A 20,765-nucleotide genomic window follows, 5' to 3' on the forward strand; every position below is an offset into this window, starting at 1 on the left:
GTCTGGTTTTTTTGAGATATGAATGTACTCTGCACTTGGGTCTGTAACTTTTGGAATGAAGCAGCTTCTTTCAGGTGGAATTTCTAGTGTAGGAAATTCTCATAAAAATAATGTATGAATTACAGCTCTCACAATCAAGAACGCTGCAATGTACACACTGTGGCCAAGAAGCCTAGAACTCCCCATAAATACTGACACAGTTAATTTTGCCATGGGAAACTTAGGAGGCAGAACTTCAGAGCGGGGGGGGGGGGGGGGCGGCAGTATAAGGCTGGCCAAAGCCTGCAGTTCAAGGTTGGGCTCAATCTGGCTGGACAAGCCCTAGGTGAAATTGGAAGGGGAGGTGCAGCTGAAGCTGGACAAGCCCTAGGTGAAATTGGAAGGGGAGGTGCAGCTTATTGCTGGGCAATGCTTGTCCTGGGCACCATCTTTAGCAGATACGCCCTGAGATTTCTGAAGACAGGATGGATTATCATATGTAGAGAATTACTTCCATTTATTTCTCCTGCTCTAGCCCAAAAATGCCTCTGAAAATGCAGGTTGTGAGAGAAACTGGTCAAAATTGCCCCCTTCCTTTTACAGAAATCCTCAAGGGGATTTACATCATAAGGCACACAACCAAGGGTTGCTAGGCGATATTTTGTATTGCTTCAGTGTGTTGTAAATTGCCTAGAGGACAATTTGGTTAAAGATAGGACATGAACCTTTACAAATAAATAGATAATTCAAAGTAATTTCTGAAATGAAATATCCACAATGCATTCTCCGGAGTTGCATGAACAAGAAAGGTACTCAGGTGAGTTTGCAGCTTTAAAATACAGAGTTCGTCACCAGCAAGCTGTTCAAATGCAAACAGCTATAATGACTTTCCAATAATAAGATTTTGGGATGAAGGAGATGAAGGGAAAGTCATCAAAGTTAGGGACCTTAGAGACTTCCAACAATCCTTCTGCTTTCTTCAGACCCAGAATGTAGCTACTCAAGGTACTCCTGAGGTCAGGAGTCGTGCCTAAAATGATGCTAAAAATCTGAAATTTCAACTCATATAAACACTTGAAAAGGGAAGCCCAAGGCCACGAAACACTAGTTGACAATTGTAAGTTTTAGTTTTTTCACTTTGATATCAAAATCCCCCAAATGCATCTTTCTTTTAGGATCACCAGCTGTCCCTGTGGGAATCCACATACCAGGTAAGACAGGGTTAGCAGCATTGCTTGCTACTGCATCGGTCCAGTAAATGAGGGCTGCAGCAAGGAGCGTCACTCTTGTAGTGGTTGAGCTTTGGAAGCATTTACTTAGGAAACTGACATCTTTATTAGGATTCCAGAAAGGATGTAAAGTACTTTAGCAAACATGTCAGTTATTTGATCTTTTGGGGAGAAGCAAGTTAATTTTACTTTTAATTATTGCATCTTGATTTTAATACCTTTATTACCATGTTTATTGTTTTATGTTATCCACTTTGACCTTAGAGGAAAATGTTTAGGTGCAGAGAAAATACTTTCCAAATGATAAAAATCCTTTCAGATGCATCTGAGTAGCCTCTGTGTAAGACCAGATTGCTTTTGTGCTGTACAATTTTTTTAAATAAACATATGCATGTGATTGAAAATGCTGGAAAGCAAGAGTATCACTTTTGCTAGGGAAAAGTAGTATGAAGCAACCTTCAAAAAGGGAAACAAGTCTGCAGGCAGTGCTATCAATGGGCTTAGCAAAATGTAACTCTATTTAGGACTGTGCTGTGATGGTCTTTCTAATCGTTATGGTTCTCACACTATATCAAGACATTACCTTAAGTATAACTTCAGCAAGTAGCACATAAGTGGCTTTCAGACCTCCCAAGAAGTAAACCTTTTAGTCCAAATTAATGGGCTGCAGCCTACATTAGACGAAAGAGGAAATTCTGTGCATGTGTGCATTACAAATCTGCTCTGCCTGCCTCTTTTCAAGTTTTCAGCAGTCTCCCCACTTTGATTTGAGTCATGCTTTCCACATAAAATTCAGCAGCCATGACCCAGTGTTCTACATTTCAGTTCCTTCCCCCCACCCAGCACATTAGTGGTCTGTGTTTGACATTAGTGAATTGGCGGGCTCAAGGGCATATAGCTCATGACGCCACAGCAAAAACACACATAAGAATTCTTGCCAAAACCTCAGGAAGGAAATTATCAGCAACTTCTGGGAACAGGCTCCCTCCCCTCCTTGAATGAAATGGTTCGTGTGTGTGTGTGTGTTCTGAGAAATCTGAGCTTGTGAGTTTGTGATAGTTTGAAAAATTTATATAGAGCCTGAAGGTCCACTTTTTCCACTGGAACAAATTCTACTGAATTTACAGGGATTGCATTGGTGGCAGGTTTGTTTACCACACTTCTACCACTTTCTTCTTTCAAGGGGTTCAGAGTTTTAGCATAAGCTCACTGTGAGGTAAAGATAAAGGCAATGAACCAAGGGAGGACTTGGCAAAAACTACCATAGGTCCCCAACAAAGTTTCCCAGATCGAACCTGAACTTCACAGGAAAATAAAGAATGTGACTTTTTGTTAACTTTAAAAACAATGGTAGCCTTTCCATCTTTGCATGCAGAAAAACTAATATTCAAAAACATACATTGTGTCTTCATAGGTTGATTCTCCATGGGCAAATTATCCCGTGATACTCACAGCAAAAATCCTAGTTTGGGCAAGGACTCCCCATGGCTTCAATGCCCAACTCGGTTCTATCTTTCCCCCTTATCCCGCATTTTTCAAAAACCGGCAGGGAAGTGCAACTTTTTGAAAAACATGGGCTGAAGCCGGCTAAGTGGGGAGACACAGGGGACAGAGTGGGTTTATTTTTCCCACCCTAGGGAGTGACGTGGAATGTTCCAGCCAATCAGAGCACAGTGGGCTATGCACAGAGCGCAAACAGCCTTTTTTTGTGGGCTGGTAATGGCTATGAAGAAAAGCTTCTGTGAAGAGGGGAAGAGCAAATGTACACACGTGTGTAGCTACGACTGGTTTAATATGTTAACCACCGGCAAATGAGGTTGCTTGCAGGATGCACCCAATCTCAGATTAGCCTTCTGTGTCAACGAATCTGTGCAAGTAGAGAGTTAGAATGATGAAACTGTGCATTTATGTAGCTGCACCCCAAAAACAAACAGAGGGCAGAGTATTGTTTCTGCTCCAACACAATAGGCAATCAGAAGAAAGCTGCTCAAACGCAGAGCTGGAGAAATTCTACTACGCATCTGCGTAGCTGCACACGAAAAAAATATTTTAAAAAAGATCCCACCCCAACAGCCAATCAGGATGAAGAACAAAAGACCCACTGAGCAGATCTTTGAGGTCCTCATTAGACTCATTAGGCTGCAGTAGGAAGGGAGAAACCCAGTGGTGGGGTTCAAATAATTTAACAACCGGTTCCTAAAGGACTCAGTGGTGGGATTACAACCAGTTCTCCAAACTAGACAAAAAATTAGCTATTGGTTCTACCGAACTGGTGCGAATAGGCTGAATCCCACCACTGGAGAAACCATGATAAAAAGGTGCTGTATCTTTTGGAACCGGGGTGTACCTGTCTTAATTTCTAAAAGTAACATCTTGGAAATGCTTTAGGAAGTGGAAAGAAGTCGAGAATAGATATGATTAAAAGCAGGCTTGCTTTATCCATGCCTTTTGAAAATGTACAGAGTAAGGTTTAAGGATGCAACACCACAAATAAAAGGTCTAAGCAGGAGACCCACAAGAACCTGAGGGGGCATCTCATTTCTCCTCCCCCACTATTTCCTGAAAGGCTCCATAGACTCTGCACTTTTCCTTCTTCCTATTTCCCTTACTCTTCCCCACCCACCAACCAACTCACCTTTGCCTGCCCTCTTCACCTTCCCCACCTTACCTCTCCTGGGCAGCCTCTCCCCCAAGTTGCACAGTGCCAGTCACCAAGCTGAGCCCAACTGCATGGTGCCAGTCACCATCCAGGCTGGACTCCAGGTGAACAGTGGGGAATCTGTGAGGAGCATTTCACTTTCCCCTGTATTCCCCTACTCACACTATTTTCTCCTGGCACCCTGCATCCCCTTGCATTTCTTTTCTTCCTTCACTCCATCAACCATCTGCCCCCCACTTCTACAGCTATATTATTTACTTCATTTATAATCCCACCTCTCTTCACAAATCTTTCTTCAAAACAGCTTACATCATTTTCCTCTCCTACATTTTATCCTCACAACAAGCCTGTGGGAAAGATTAGGCTGAGAGCACGCAAACACACCCAGTGAGCTTCCACAGCACAGCAGGGAGTCAACACTGGATCATCCAAACTGTGTCACACTACAGTGGCTACCATGGGATGGTTGCTGTTGAACAGTAGCAAGGAAATGGGCCCGGGTGAGCCAGGTAAGTTATGTGGAATCAAATTACTGGTAGTTGTAGCCAGGCCAAACACTGATTAATCCTCCCTCAAAGATAAAAATGGCCCTGGAAAGGCCCTAACCCTGCCTTTTACTGACAGAAACCAACACTTGGAAGATGGCAATACTGTTGGCAAAGACTAGTGGTGGTTGCCTAGTAATAGCCACAGATAACATTAATTCCATGCAGCTACAAGTATTGCATCTATCGGGTGGGTGGGGGGGGATAACCCCTATGTATTTCTTTTTTAGATTTTTCTGCAGAAATATCTATTCTGCTTGCCCAAGACTTCAATTTCTGGTCTTAATATCCATGTTGAGAATTAGAGATAATCTTAACAGTCTTGATGTGAATTGATCTGCATTTCTTAAGGCTCATCAGTAGGTACAAATTTTTTAGCTGTTAAAATGTCCTTCCTTCAGTCTCAGTTCATGCAATAAACTAGATTGCATGTTCAACAAGATTGCATGTTCAACTAGATTATTACCACACTAGCATTCTTACAGTAAAGTGTGTTCTTTCATCACAGTCGTATTTCAGGAAAATGAAGGGAACAAAAGAGGCAGAGGCATGAAAACAGAATATAATAGGGAGGAACAATGGACAAGTTGAGAAAGGCATAAATTCACAGTCAACTGTTTGGCTGCAAGCCTCCAGGTCAGAAGACTGCTCTTCACTTAACAGATATGAAATGATACTAAATATTTCCTGAACACCCCTGGAAAAAGCAGTCAAAATTCTATGAGTGAGGTTGAGCTTGTCTGCACTAATTGAACAGGGTGGCAGTTCAATTGTGAATTCCACAGTTGTGAAATTTATGCTGGTCCCCTTGTCCTTTATTCAAGCAAGGTTGGCACATGCTCCACTGACCATAAGGCCAGTCTGCATCATTTCTGCTGTGGGAGGGGAAGGAACTGCAATCACTTGCAAATTATTGAGCGGACAGTAATAGATGCAGTTAAATCACCAACTTCCTAGTCTTCCTTTTTATTTTGCATTCTGAAATGATCAAACCTGAAGCATTGCATGATAGCAGCAGCAAGTTTTAAGGTTATTTTGTACGTATGATCTTATGGTTATTTTATGCCTTTAAAGGATCTTACTGTTGTTGCTGTATAATCAACACTAGCACCAGGGACCTACTGTGTGAAGTAGTGTTGCTAAGTAACTGTCTCCACCCAGAAGGACTTCAGAATTCATAGATAAGACATTGACATTTGCATTCTCCTTTTTAGCAGACAGGATAAAAGATTAATTAACTTGTCAATAGCACACAGCAAGTTCAAGGCAAATCATTCTCCAGAGATCAAGTCTATTGTACAGTGACCTCAAGTTCTGCAGTACAGAGATTTTGGATATGTTTTGTTAAATTTTGGTTCACAAAGATACAGAAGATTTGTCTTGCATCAGCTGTCTGCACTCACATATCCAATGAAATACTATCTCTACCCGAATCTGTGCTTCTTAGTATTCACCTGTCTTCCAATTCAATAAAATATGCCCACAATGCTATTTGACACACAACAACCATGATGCCATAAGTGTCCTGTATTAAAATTTCTGGTTGCACACATTTGCCAGCCGTACAAAGAACGAAATTATTGCAGAACACCCCTGACGGGGATCATGTTATATAGGGTACTACAAGGGCTATTCTTTCAGCCACAATCTTTCCAAAAGCAGAGTTATGGTAAAGATACTCTCTATCAATTAAATAATGATCTTCATAGTATCTGCAGCAAATTTTGGTGATTTTTTAAAAAAAATTCCAATTGATTTTAATAAAACTGTACAGATTGGTCACAACAATTGTTAACAAAATGTCAATAATTCTGTAGAAGATGGAAAAATATACTGAAAAAAACATTTATTTATTTATTTTATTTATTTATTTTTTGGACTTCTAAACCGCCCCATCTTCTAAAACTTCTAAACCGCCCCATCTTCTAAAACTTCTAAACCGCCCCATCCCCGAAGGGCTCTGGGCGGTTATTATTTAATGGTTACCTCAAACATCCTAACACTAAAAAGAAAGGAAGGTGAACTAAGGCATAATTCACATGGAAGAGGTAAACTTGAATCTGGGCTATACCACTTCACATTGAAAGTGGGGCTCACATGATCAAATTCTTTCCCAGAGAAAGGTTTTTTCTTCTTCTGAGAATACTAGATGCCAAGAACTGTTTCATATTATCCTTATCACTAACATACCTGAAAGTGACTGTGGTGATAGACCATGGTGAGGGTCTACTTCACCTCACTTAAATATTCCTTCCAGTACCAAAATTTGATCCCCACCAACCCATCCCACTTTGTACATGAATGGGATGGGTAGATACTTGAACTAACAAATGTGCCTGCCTGTTACATTTTGTTTGGTTGTAAAGATAACTGTTTTCTGGCTGAGTACAACTGCTTCACATATAGCACTTTCCCTACGCAAGAATAATTTGGAGGAAAAAATATTAACCTATGTATCAAATCATGCTTGTTTATTTTAGAGTGAAGGGTCCTAGGCCCGTGGTGGCGAACTTTTGGCACTCCAGTTTGGAGTGCCAAAGGTTCGCCACTACGGGCCTAGGCCTTTGAGAGAGTGGCCACTGCACCTGTAAAGGGGAAGGCATAGAAGTACCTTAGAAGTATTGTAACTTTTAATCTGAGCATCCATGCAGTGTCAAACTGGATACTGAATGAACAATACACTTTCCTGCTATAAGATGCAACCGATTGTTTTGTATGTTAGCAAGCAATGTGAAATAATTGTGACATCATAGGATTGCTACTGAATTGATAACTCTTGTTTGTTTTTAAAAGACTGAACCAATTAGTGGATGTTGAATACTTCAACAGTTCTTGAATACAATGGCCAGAAGCATGCTGAGGATCAGCCCATTCTTAAGATAGAAATGGGCAATAGGCAGCAGAGGACTTTATTCCCATTATACACTTCTTTGACAGAACCCTGCAGTGTTCATTAAAAACACTGAAAAAAATCTGGAGGAACCGCTACTTTAATACATTGAGCAGTTCCTAAGGGTTCAGGAGCACAGTCCTAAACAGACTTACTCTGCTTCAAGGCCACTGACTTGAATGGTCTTAGTGGAACAACTACATAGGATTGCGCATGAGTTGCCACACATGCTAAGTGTGCAGCCTTAAGTCTTGTTTGAAAGAGAAGCAGAAGGCCAACTTTCCAATCCTGTGGGATAACAAACAAATACAACAAATACAAAACCTTTAATGGCATATAAAGAGTGGTAAAATACAGATTATGTTAAAACCAATTGACTAAAATTTACACAAAGGTTTCACTCTTGATCCAAGTGCCTTTGTTAAAAACCTGGCAACTGATTCAGTAGTGTGGGGATGATGGTCACTAAGCAGGTGTGAAACTATTTCCTTGTCTGATCTCACTGAAAATTTCTTCAAGATGGCCTCGAGAAAAAGCAACCGATAGACTGCCAAATCTTTGCAATGAAGGAGCACGTGTTCAGTTGTTTCGGGTAGGCCCGCTGCACAGGAACAAGTCCTGTTCTCCTGTGGGATGCCATGATATCTGCCTCTTGTTTGGGCAGTCGGTAACACATTTAGCCGAGCAAGCATAAAATATCTGCGGAGATGTGGATTGATTAAATTACTCATATATTTAGCCATAAAACCCGGCAATGGTGGTGAAATGCCATAAAATGTGGGAGAACAAGTTCTGCAGGCTCCAGCTGTGAGAAGCTGCCCTTCAATGTCAAGAGTACGTTGTTTCAAAACTCCGAAATCCTGTGGGATAAATGAGAGGGTTAACTTCCCTCCTCTTTGTCCACTTCCAGGATTTCATTCATTTATGTTTCTCCCTTGACTCTTGTAGCACTGTAGCTGCACTCGCTCTGCAGAAAGGCTATAATTAGAATATCATGCTTACTTAGTCACTTTACCACATGGGCTGTGATCAGGGATAAGAGTCCCTCAGGGACTCTTATTCATTGCAATTAAATCCCCCACCTTTTCCTCTTTCCGAATGAATTCATTGATTAATTTTTAAGAGTTCTGGAAATGATTCTACTCACTCATTTACCCAGCAAACATTAACCATGATGGAAATATGGGCTGAACCATGCTTGGGAAAGATTTTACTAATACCTGGATTTTCCCAAAGAAATTCCCTTGCTCCCTGCAGATCTCCCAATCTTCTTAATGTCCAGTTCTACAAAGATAATGCTGCTGGCAATTTGTTTCATAGAACTGGCTCCAAACAAGGGACTGGCACAGGATCCCTGGTAAAAATTATGCTATTTGAGGAAAATCCACAGGATGCAGGGAGTTCACTGTATTGTGACTGGGCACAGCCATTCAGCTTGTAATGTTGGGCTCACTTGCATAGATGGGGCTGTGTTGATTCTTGTGGGTGAGCAACACTACCCTCTACTGGTCAGAACAGACTAGGCTTCATATTGACTTTGGGGGACCTATCCCATTTTATTTTTTATAAAACTGATCTATATCACAAATCCTTCCCTTCCCACACACAAAAGACAGTAATACTATAAAGTGAGGGGTGAGAGGCTGTATAGCGACTTCTGCTTTATTCAGGGTAATTAATTTAGCCACTCCATGTCTTAAATGATGCAGGTGTTCCAATACTGTATCATGAAACATCTGATTACAGACATAACAAACTGGCTCAGAGCATTTCTGGTTTGTCTTAGAAGTTTGTAATATCTGAAACACTGTTGATTTAAAATGGATGAACACAGAAGCAAAGAGGATACCTGCCACAATGTGTTTAAGGAACTCCATTAATTTACTGAGATCCAGTTATGAATAGTCATTAGATACGGTAAGAACCAGTGGCCTTCTACCACCAGTCTTTAACTGGACATCATCCTCAGAAATGCTTCTTCCCATATCCTCATTCAGGAAGAGCTTTTCACTACACTTCGACCAGTTCCTACCTGTAAGGATGGAGACATTGTGGAAACAGCTGTCCAGTTTTCCAAGGAGAACGGAGAGGAAACTGTCGGCTGCCAGTCCATTTGCATCTCGTGTGCTCTGGTCATAGACTACCACATCTTGGTGCTCTTCTGCCTCGACCTGTGAGACAAGCACCACACCAAAGCCTTAGAATGGATATACATGCCTCAAAGTCTTAATTCATTATTTTCCAACCTCAACAGAGCAATGGAGCCAGAATGCAATGAAAGGATCAGAATGGGTATAAGAAAACTGATATGTTAGCGATTGTAGAAGATTTAGCAGAACTTACTGTTCTGGTTTCTGTAAAAGGAATTAGTGTGGAGAGTCAGTGCCCCATTGCCTAAATAAAGGGTTGCATGGTTAGGCCAGTTTTACATTTCAAGGACACAATGGAAATACATAGCTTACAAAGATACACAACTGGGAACCCCAAATGTGATATACAGTACAATGCCCACTTAGGTGGGGGAAGAGGTCTTATAGATACCACTACGGTACAAATAATATTCAATGATGAAACTACAAATTGATGTTGAGACTGAAAATATTCAGATCACATTCTTTCAACCATTCCAGAGGACCTTATGATAGCACCATGAAAATTGAGTAAGTGGATTCCTCAATGCATTTTTATGGAGAACTTAGACCTCCTTTTATATTAACCACTGAAATATTTTTATATAGCATAAGAGTTCACAATGCTTTAGATAATAACAAAAACATGTAACTACTTCAAGAATCATATGCTCTAAAAGTTGATACAAGGGAAATAACAGAGAGACGGGAAGGAGGAGAAAGACAGGATAAAAATCAAATGTTTGAGACCCATAAAAAGGCAGCGCCTATTCCAGGGCATCCAATGTATTCTTCAGAATGACTGGACCTAGGTTTAATATATAAGCACAGCCAATGCCTTTTGTTTTGAACTGCAAGAACCACACAGGTACTCCCACCCTCAGTATGCAGTAGTTATCCTTTGTTACCATTGCTTTCTTAGATTTTTTCAGAGGATCTGTACTATGCCTGTATATGCATGTATGAGAGTATACTGTATACCAGAAGGAGCAGAGAAGATTATGGGAGGAATTTTTCAGTTCCGTTTTCTCTCTATTCCAAAATTAGTGCAAATAAAGCCTTGGAAGCCTCATGCACCTCTGCAGGAAAGAAACCATGGGGCACACTAGGACTGCATGGGTCCATGAAGAGACAAAAGGGGTTTTCCTGTGACAAGGCCAGCATACCTAGGCAATGGCATGAATACAGAAGGAGAGTGCAAGGCATAGTCAGAGGCTGCCATGTCTAATGAAAGGTTAATGCATTAAAGGCTGATAAAATCCTCACAATGCCATGGCTCAGTGCATTTGCTGAATAGCCTGATAGGTGGCATACGCTGGCCTTCCGAGCTGGCGGCCTTCTGCCCTCTGGCGCAAAGCACATCTATCATTCTGCTGTCAGGGGAAGGCAGCTGTGGTGAAGCAAAGCCAGAGAGAGCAGCCAGTTGGGGATGGGGAAAGGACTAAATAGCTATTTCCATTATATTCCAGATAGCCTCTTAGTGTGTTGGAGTCAGCTTTGAAAGGCGTTTAAATCAAGTCAGTTTTTAGTACAGGCCATCTACTTTTAATGTGTCTGGTGTACTGTAGGAACAGGGAAACTAACTGAGAGCAGCATTCAGAGACTGCATGTCCTAGTAATGAGCTTAATACATATCTATACTACAAGTGTATCTGTCATAGCTTCTTCAAAAGCCTGAGAGTAGTAATTTGGGGAATACCAAGAACTTTGGTGGATTCTGCATGGGACAAAAACAGCGATGTGAAGACGGCGTGAAAATGGTTTAAAACTGTATCGAAGGGTTTACACCGTTTTCACACCACTGTTTTTGGCCCATGAGGAATCCACCTCTGTCAGAATGCTCTGTCAATTCACAGAGCTGCCATTCTCAGCTTTTTTGCAGTGAGAGAATGACTATAGAAACCATTTATGTCTGGTGCAGATATGCCCACCTGAGGACCTCACTTAGTTACACTGTCTGTGGGTCTGCCTCATGTCCTGCCAAGATGACATATGGTGGGAGTTCACTGTTGAAATTTAAAGTCTTGGGCATGTTGGCGTCAGCTCTGGATCAACACTGTGTTGGGGGGAAGTTTAAGCGTGATCTAAATTGGCTCCCATGAGGCACTTCTTTCCTTGCTGGGAAAACATATTTGAATTCGGTTTCAACGCGACAAGGTGAAACTCCCAGAGTATGTCTACTCGACTGGAACCAGGGCAGACCTGTAAACACTTGGGCCCTGAGTAATTGATTTTTTTGCAGTATCCAATCAACTACCTACTTCTCCACATACACAAACCTAATGGAGAAGATGGGTAAAATATATGTTCATAGAATGAGGATAAGCAAATGTTAATTCTAGGTACAGAAGTTTCCACAACTTCTTTCTTTGCATCAGAACCATACTGAGCCTCTCAGCCTAGCCCCATTGATGCTCAACATATCTGGCCTTTCAAATATGTCATCAACACCAATTCCATAAACACCAATTGTCACCAAATATTGTCAGCCAGGAGTCCTAGAAATCTGCATTGCTATATGCTTTTATTTCTTCCTATTAATAAATAGTGTGATCTTAATACTCTTGTACCATATATCAAATCAGTATCAGTATTTCAGATTTTCCCCCCCATACATAATCCTAAAGAGAGAGAATGCTCCAGCAGCCTAGGAATCCTGGAGGAAAATCTGACAGCTCATCTGAGGTTGATTGCATGTGCTCTCACAAAGTTTTCTTGGGGAAAGGGAAAACTGCACTTCCAAGAAAGACTTCTGGGAAGCTTGGCAAGAGGCATATACAATTCAGCAGAGCTTGTCTCCCAAAAGAGAGGTTCACAGTGGAGTTTGTACAGATTCATCTTACATTTTAATAGTGAAGTCGGACAAATTTATTGGATACTAAGATCTGGTGACTGGAGCTATAAATGGGCAAGGCAGATCTTTCTACAAATGTGAAAAGGGCCCCAGGTTTGCAGAAAAATATCAAATTTTTAAAAAAGGGGGGGGGGGTTAAAAGCCCAAAAAAATGATAAAAGGGGTGTCTGTAGCTTTAAGCAATGACTTTTCTCAGTGGCTGTTGCTTGACAACCAGATTTCAGGTTTCAGGTTTCTGTGAGTAAAAAGCAGGGGGAGAGGGCAGGATCCCTTCCAGGCCTATTTTGGCCATTGAGGAAGGATTCACAAGGACCAGGCCTTGTTAGGATTGCCAAATCCATGTTGGGAAATTCCTGGGAATTTTGAGGCACAGTCTGAGGGCAGGTGTTGGGGAGGTAAAAGGCCTCAAGTGGATATAATGCCATTCAGTCCACCCTCCAGGGCAGCCAGGGACCTGGAAGCTGGCAACCCTAGACCTTGCAGCAGCCTCTGAGTAACCTGATATCACTCAACTTGTATGACTCAGCTAGGCCAACTGCTTGCTACTGTTCAGCAGTAGACAACCTATGAAAGCCAGTGTGATATAGAGTGGTTAGAGCTTCACAGTAACGTCAGGGAGACCCGGGTTTAAATGCCTTGGAAGCTCACTAAGAGATGTTGTACTAGTCACGTACTTTCAGCTTAGTCTGCTTCATAGGGTTGATGATAGAATTAAAAAGAAGAGAGAAGAATACTGTAAGTTACTTTTTTTCCTCACTGCAGAGAAAGGCAGTGTATTCATGAAGTATATAAATAGGTGAAGATGGGAGGCAGAAAAAATGAGTGAGTAGGACAGAATGACTGAGAAGGACAGAAACCCAGGGAAATGGGAAAGGATATGGTGTTTGGCAGGAGGAAAGAAAGAGAGAATAGTGTAGGAAGGATGACACAGGGGAAAGTGAGGTGCCCCTACATATCCTATGACACCATACAACTGGGCCATAGTGTGTTCTAGTAGTGGATGGTGGTGGTGGTGGGAATAGGAAAGCTGATGGCAGAGGTAGGCAGGCTGCTGGATAGAAAGGAGAGAAGGAAGTGGGAAACAGGGAGAGGCTGTGGGGGCTTTCAAGAAAGGGAAAGAGGAAATAGTGGGGGTGGGGAACAAGATACTTCCCACAAGTTCCTGCAGGTTCTCAATTGTAACATTCTATAGGCTCCACTTGAATGCAAGGGTTAATCTAAGGCTGCATCCTCATGTCATTAGATAGCGCCCTATTATAATGCTACAGCTATGAACTGCAAATAGATTTTCCTGTGTGAACAAGATAAACCTGTTGTGAATTGCTGCTGTAGTGCAATGACAAATATCCAGTGGTAAGTGGGTGTAGTTCAAGTACATGCTTTCCTCTGGCTAGCATATTTATAAAAGTGCTTGCTTCTGTCTCACAACAGTGCTAGTAGAGTAGGGTTAAGACTGCACCTCTTTATCTAAGCATTGCCATGAAGATTTGGCATTTCCGTCTCCACAAAATGCTCACCCTACAGGAAAATTTTACACAAATGATCACAGAGTCACTAGAATATAGACAGGAAATCAAATGTTTACTATTAAATGTTCCAAGAAAACAGAATAAGTCAGCTATGAGTGTGTCTCCCCACACCTTGCACATTCTCTGCACATGTTATTTCCCACCACCTGTAGTGATATCCAAAATATACAAATATATGGCCAATTCCAAATAATTAGAATTCTAAATGTTCAGAAGATCTGAATCAAAAGTTCTGAATAACAGCCGTCAAGAAGCAGCTGCAGTCAGAACCAGGGGTGTACCTAGGCAAACTGGTGCCCGGGGACAAAACCTGAGTTTGGCGCCCCCCCCACCCCGGCCCGGCGTATCGGTGGCCACCCTCCCCCACCATGACCAAACAATGATTTTTTGTACCAGCTCACAAAACACCTCCCACTCCCAGCAAAACATACATGGCTCTCTCCCCACCAACTCTTTTCCTAATTTCCTAATCACAACAACCCTATGAGGTAGGTTGTTAGCCTGAGAAAGAACTCCAAGCCAGTGCAAGTGGGCATTAAGCATGTAAATCTCTCACAAATCACCCCCAGCAAAACATTTACCAAACAAATGTCAGCATTGTCTCTCACAAAACACCTCCAGTGGAATCCACCCCCAAACAGCATCACTTTCAATGGTGTTTAAACTAGAGAGCTCAGATTCTTCTTTTAAATCTACCTTAAAGGGAGAATCTGGGGTCCCCGGTTAAAACAAAATTGAAAGTGATGCTGTTTGGGGGCGGATTCTCCCCCACCCTGAAACAGCATCACTTTTGAGGGTTGGAGATTCAGATGAAACAAATAGCAGATTCGGCTGGAATCTGGGCAAATTTGGGAACATTCGGACAAAAATTGTCTGATTATGACCTGCCCAAATATGAACAAATGCGAATGCAAGGTATTTGGGCTTTTGGGGGGTATTTTTGGCCTGCAGGGAGCACATTTTAAAGCTAGCGGCACCATGATTTCAGGGCATCATCAAGAGACTGCCCTGATGATACCACCCAAGTTTGGCGATGTTTGGTTCAGGGGAAGCAAAGTTATGGACGCCCAAATGGAATGCCCCCATCCCCATTGTTTTCAATGGGAGCTAACCTGAGATGGGGGCTACCCATTTGAGGGACCATAACTTTGGTCCTCCTGAACCTAACTTCACCAAACTTGGGTGGCATCATGAGAATAGTTAACAGATGATACCCTGGAATTTTGGTGTCACTAGCTTTAAAAATACACCCCTTCCAGGCACCCCAAGAAATTTGCCCAAGATTCTATGTTTTGCAGCGACTTTGCTCCATTGTAGCTAATGGGGAATTTCTGAGGCAGGCTGCACATTTTTGAAGATAGAGGCACCAGACTTTCAAGGTGGCTCCAGGAAGCCCTCCTGGTAATAGCATCCAGGCTTAGAGACCTTTGCTTCTGAGGGTCCAATTTTATGGGCCCCTAAAAGGCTTATTTTGTTTCTCTGCTCCTGCACGTGAAGCCTGCTGGCTGAGTTCTCTCAGAACTTCTCAGCACCCACCCCCAAAAGCAAAGCTCACCAAGCTTGGATGCTATTACTCAAGGCCTCTTGGAGCCACCTTGAAAGTCTGGTGCCTCTATCTTCAAAAATGTGTGGTCACTGCTTACACACTCAGAAATTCCCCAGAATCTGCCAGGCTTTTCAGCAAGTTCTGTGGTGGGAAAAAATATTTTTCCCACCATAAACTTCAATGGGGCTTTCTGTTATGCCCAGATCTGTGGTAGAGGTTTCAACAGGAGGCACTGTGGTAGTGGTCTTTCTCTGGGCGGGGACACTTATTTCCTGCAGGGCTGCTGGTGTAAGTCTCCTGAAAGGAACCAGCCAACTTTGCTAAAGTTTGCCTGTGATGGCCGAATGCTGTGGGCATCAGAGTCACCTTCAACTAGGTGCCCACAGCATTTTCCTCTTCCACACACATTTTAGCAAATTTGGCTGGTTCCTTTCAGGAGACTCACACCAGCAGCTACAGGAAATGCCCCCACCCAGAGCAAGATCCCTACCATAGTGCCTCCTGTTGAAACCTCTACCACAGAGCCATCTGGGCATAACAGAAAGCCCCATTGAAGTCTATGGTGGGAAAAGTAATTTTTCCCACCACAGAACTTGCTGAAGAGCCTGGCAGATTCTGGGGAATGTCTGAGTGTGTAAGCGCTGGCTGCACATTTTTGAAGATAGAGGTGCCAGACTTTCAAGGTGGCTCCAAGAGGCCTTGAGTAATAGCATCCAAGCTTGGTGAGCTTTGCTTTCTGGAGTTGGGGGGGAGTTGAGAGAGTTCTGAGAGAACTCAGCCCACAGGCTTTCATGTGCAGGAGCGGGGAAACAAAATAAGCCTTTTAGAGGCCCATAAAATTGAACCCCCAGAAGCAAAGGTCTCCAAACCTGGATGCTATTACCAGGAGGTCCTCCTGGAGCCACACTGAAAGTCTGGTGCCTCTATCTTCAAAAATGTGCAGCCTGCCTACACACTCAGAAATTCCCCATTGGCTACAATGGAGCAAAGTCACTGCAAAAAAAAAGAATCTTGGGCAAATTTCTTGGGGTGCCTGGAAGGGGTGTATTTTTAAAGCTAGTGACACCAAAATTCCAGGGTATCATCTGTTAACTATTCTTATGATGCCACCCAAGTTTGGTGAAGTTAGGTTCAGGGGGACCAAAGTTATGGTCCCTCAAAGGGGTAGCCCCCATCTCAGGTTAGCTCCCATTGAAAACAATGGGGATGGGGGCATTCCATTTCAGGCGATCCATTAACTTGCTTCCCCTGAACCAAACATCGCCAAACTTGGGTGGTATCATCAGGGCAGTCTCTTGATGATGCCCTGAAATCATGGTGCTGCTAGCTTTAAAAATGCGCCCCCTGCAGGCTTGAACATGAAAAAACACTTTAAAACTTTAAAAACACACAAACGACCCTGAAATGTTGGCGCCCCCCCACCTGACCAAATGGGGGGCGCCCGGGGACAGAGGGTACCCCCTGTCCCTAGGCAGGAACGCCACTGGTCAGAACCAGAAGTAATCTGCCAATCTTATCTTGCAACTCCTGACAGCTACTTCACTTGTGCAAATGGCACAGATGTTGGTGAGATCTCTGTTGAAAATACACTCTCACACCATTTCATTTGAAATGTTGTCACACCTGGTATATCATCGCCATTCTGGATTGATGAGTTCTGTTAAGGAATAAGGTATAATTATTGAAAATGGGCACTGACACAGTTCATCCTGGGGAAGTACAAAGTCAAGTTCACCCATTATAGAATAAGAGACAATGTCTCAAATTACCACTTGAATCAGTGGCAGCAATAATAACAACAACAACAATAATAGCAACAACACCAACACTACATTTTAATGAAAAATGCCAGGAGGAATCTCATAAAACCGAAGCTGTTTTCTCATTTGTAGCATGATAATCCATCTATTGAAATAAATGTGGCATTAAGATATAGGGAAGGCATACAACACCTAAGCACCACAGCATATATTTACACACTTGAAGACTTAGAAGGCCACATTTTTGTATTATTGGAGAGGCCTCAGATCCATGAAAACCTAGAAAACAAACAAAAGCCTCCCTGCCACAAGTCTTCCTCTGGACCCAGAGGAGTATGCAACTCCAAATTGCAAATCCATAGAGAAAACAGATTCTATTCTAACTTGTTTTGAGTTCACTGGCCCTATTTAACCAAGGGTAGTTGCTTGGCAACTTTCAACACATCCCTTGCTGACAGACTCATGTCTGGTTGCCAGCAAGAAACATGAGGGATGCTACTGATGCTAAATTTAGCCCTCAATTATGATTGTCAAAACAAACCAATACAGGAGAAATAAATGCCAGCATGTCATGCCTTAATCAATATTTCTAGTGGAAATGGCTATTTGATTGTGTGTGTAGATTCTGAAACTCTAGAGCACTAAGAATTGAGGAGGAGAAAGATTAGGGAGAAGGATGACTTTGGAAGGGAAGGATGCAAGCTTACATTAATTGCCCTAAAATGTTCCTTAACAATCCCAAATGGCCATTCACATTTTGCTTCTTCCAGCATGGGAATTATCACTCATTCCAGAGTGACAGGATTAACAATCCTGCTAAGTAATGGATGTATAATGTAATATTAAAATGGTCATTTTTAATTTGTACCCAAGAGGACCAATAAGAAACTGAGCTTTGCTGTTGAAGGAATAAACTTGCATGAACAGTCTGATATTATGTTTCATAATGCTTTTTCTAACATGAGATTTAACAGTGCAATCTTATGCAGTAATTACAGTCTAATTCCATTTCAATGGATTTAGACTGGGGTAATTTAGGATTGTATTCTAAAACTACTGCTGGAAATTTTTTTAATAAGAAATATGAATATCAGTGGCCTCAGATGAAACTAGGCATTTCTCCTTGCCACGCTGCTAAATCTAAACATCCCTGAAGTTCCCCACAAAAGCTACTGTATATACCCTCAACACAATCCTTGCATTGATAGCCACAAAGGTGGTAGAACAGCCCCCCCCCCATTTCCACCCCATGCTCAGTATGCATCACTTCCACAGGTATAAGGACTTACTATCAGGCCTGGGTTGTTAGAAGGGAAGGAAACAACAGCTTTGGGAACAGAATTATCCCACAGTAGGATTTAGTGTTCCTTCCACACAGGGAGCTTTGTTTGGGCATTACTGCAGGGTTGCTGAGCAACAGCAGATGGATGCGACACGGTTTATATCTTATTAAAGTTATAAGGTTTCAAGCAACAGAAATGCCAGACAAGCACTGGCAGCTCACAAGCAGGTTGCATCGCATAAACACTGCATTGCCTGGACAGAATTCAGAAGGGGAATAGTAGGAAGGGGTGAAAACGTTTCATACACTTTTAAGCTAAACAGGATTGCCTTTCCTTTAATTATAAAACTGATGAAATACTGCTTGCCTCAATTCCTTAAATACAATCCACACCAAATAGGTTTCCCTATTCACCAAGGTCCCCATAGCAGACACCATGGCACTCATCAACCGGAAATTCCCAAAAGACATCACAGCCCTGTTTCAACATTGCCTCACTACTAGCTACTTCCAGTGGTTAAATGAATTCTATGAATAGAAAGATGGGGTAGCCATGGGTAGCCCTCTTAGCCCTGTAGTAGCAAATTTTTATATGCAATACTTTGAGGAGCAAGCCTTGGAAACAGCACCAAAAAAGCCCACCATATGGTTCCGTTATGTGGATGACACATTCACCATTTAGAGCCACGGAGAAGAAGAACTAAACAAGTTCCTGGACCATATCAACAAGATCCACCCAAACATCCAATTTACTATGGAAAAAGAAAATGAAGGAAAACTGCCATTTCTAGATGTCCTAGTCAGCCACAAACCAAAACCACATACAAGCACTGGGCCACACGAGTATGCAGAAAACCTACACACACTGATAGATATCTACACACCAAAACTCCAATCATCATCCAGGACAAAAGGAGCACCATAAAAGAACTTTTGGTAGATCGTGCCAAAGCAGAATCTGTAGAACCCCACCTCCTTCAAGATGAATTGAACCACCTAAAACCCGGGCTCTACAGGCTAGTGGTTACTCTTTCTACAGACATCAGAAGAGCTGCAAGACCAAGGAACAAGCCACATGAACAAAGAGATAAAAGAAAGGAGCCATCTAGAGGGAAAGTGTTCTTACCATACATCAAGGGAACCACTGACCCAGATAAGAAAACTGAGTGATGAAGAAGCACAACCTACAAACAATCCTACAGAGACCCACCACTGAAAATTGAACAAATGCTTTCACGTTCAGCAAAGGATAAAGAGGGATCCTCTCTAGCTACTGCAGGAATCTACACGCGATACCATGCGTAGCTGTTGACAAGTCTACATTAAAGGACCACCAAACGAAATGGCGGCTCAGGACCACGAACTGCAAAGAGTTAACGAAAGGCACTGCAGACTATTTCAGCCAGAAAAATCAGCAATAGCAGAACACATAATAAACCAACCTGGACACAGAATATTATTTGAAAACACAGAAATTCTGGACCACTCCGACAAACACTATGTCAGACTACACAGAGAAGCTATTGAAATCCACAAGCACATGGACAATTTCAACACAAAGGAAGAAACCATGAAAATGAACAGAATTTGGCTGCCAGTTTTGAAAAACACTAGAGTCAAGACAGTGACTAATCAGCTCCACACAGGCACAGGATGTCTACAGATAATCAAAGGGAACAAAGGCCAGACTACTTCTATTCAGATGCCTTACCTATTGACCTTGCTATCTCTTTTGTTACTCACATGCTTCACTTCATTGTTACTCACTTGCCAAGCCACTCCTATTCAGATGCCCTCGCCTACTGACCTTTACTCACAGGTATATATACTCCACTTGCTTTCCTTTCCAACTATCAGATCCTCTGAAGATGCCAGCCACAGATGCAGGCGAAATGTCAGGAGAGAATGCTGCTAGAACATGGCCATACAGCCCGGAAACCACACAGCACCCCAATCCACACCATTTTTTAAATGGCTCCCAGCAAATTGTTTGTTCTTACCTCCCTAACCTGCCTGTTCTCTGCAGTTCCCCCATTTTACCACCTAAATTTTTTTTGCCTTGGCTCTTTCTGCACAAACCTTTCAAAACATTTTCAAGCAGGACATAAAACGTTTCCTCCATGGAGTTCCCCAATGTTTCCCTCCGCCCTTTAGTTCAAAATCATTTTATTTCCAATGTGGAAACATTTAATCTGAATCCCCTTTTAAAACAATTCTTTGGTTTGAAATGTTTTCAAGACATCTTCCCTTGCTGTGCGAGCATATTTAAAATGTTTTAACTTTCCCACTGCCATTTTTCCATGCCTCTGTGCCATCCCCAAACTTCCTCCTTGGTGCCATTTTATTGCATCCCTGAGCTCACT

General features: G+C 42.3%; 1 protein-coding gene across 1 annotated transcript in view; it reads right to left on the reverse strand.

The window, feature by feature from the left end:
• DUSP8 (dual specificity phosphatase 8) overlaps nucleotides 1-20,765 on the reverse strand; it is a 115,179-nt gene that overhangs the window by 58,984 nt on the left and 35,430 nt on the right. Inside the window, exon 3 of the mRNA XM_048483635.1 lies at nucleotides 9,335-9,473. Coding sequence (XP_048339592.1) covers nucleotides 9,335-9,473 — 139 coding nt within the window. The remainder of the gene's footprint in view (nucleotides 1-9,334; nucleotides 9,474-20,765) is intronic.

The sequence above is a fragment of the Sphaerodactylus townsendi genome, linkage group LG02, assembly GCF_021028975.2.
Source record: "Sphaerodactylus townsendi isolate TG3544 linkage group LG02, MPM_Stown_v2.3, whole genome shotgun sequence".
Lineage (NCBI taxonomy): Eukaryota > Metazoa > Chordata > Lepidosauria > Squamata > Sphaerodactylidae > Sphaerodactylus > Sphaerodactylus townsendi.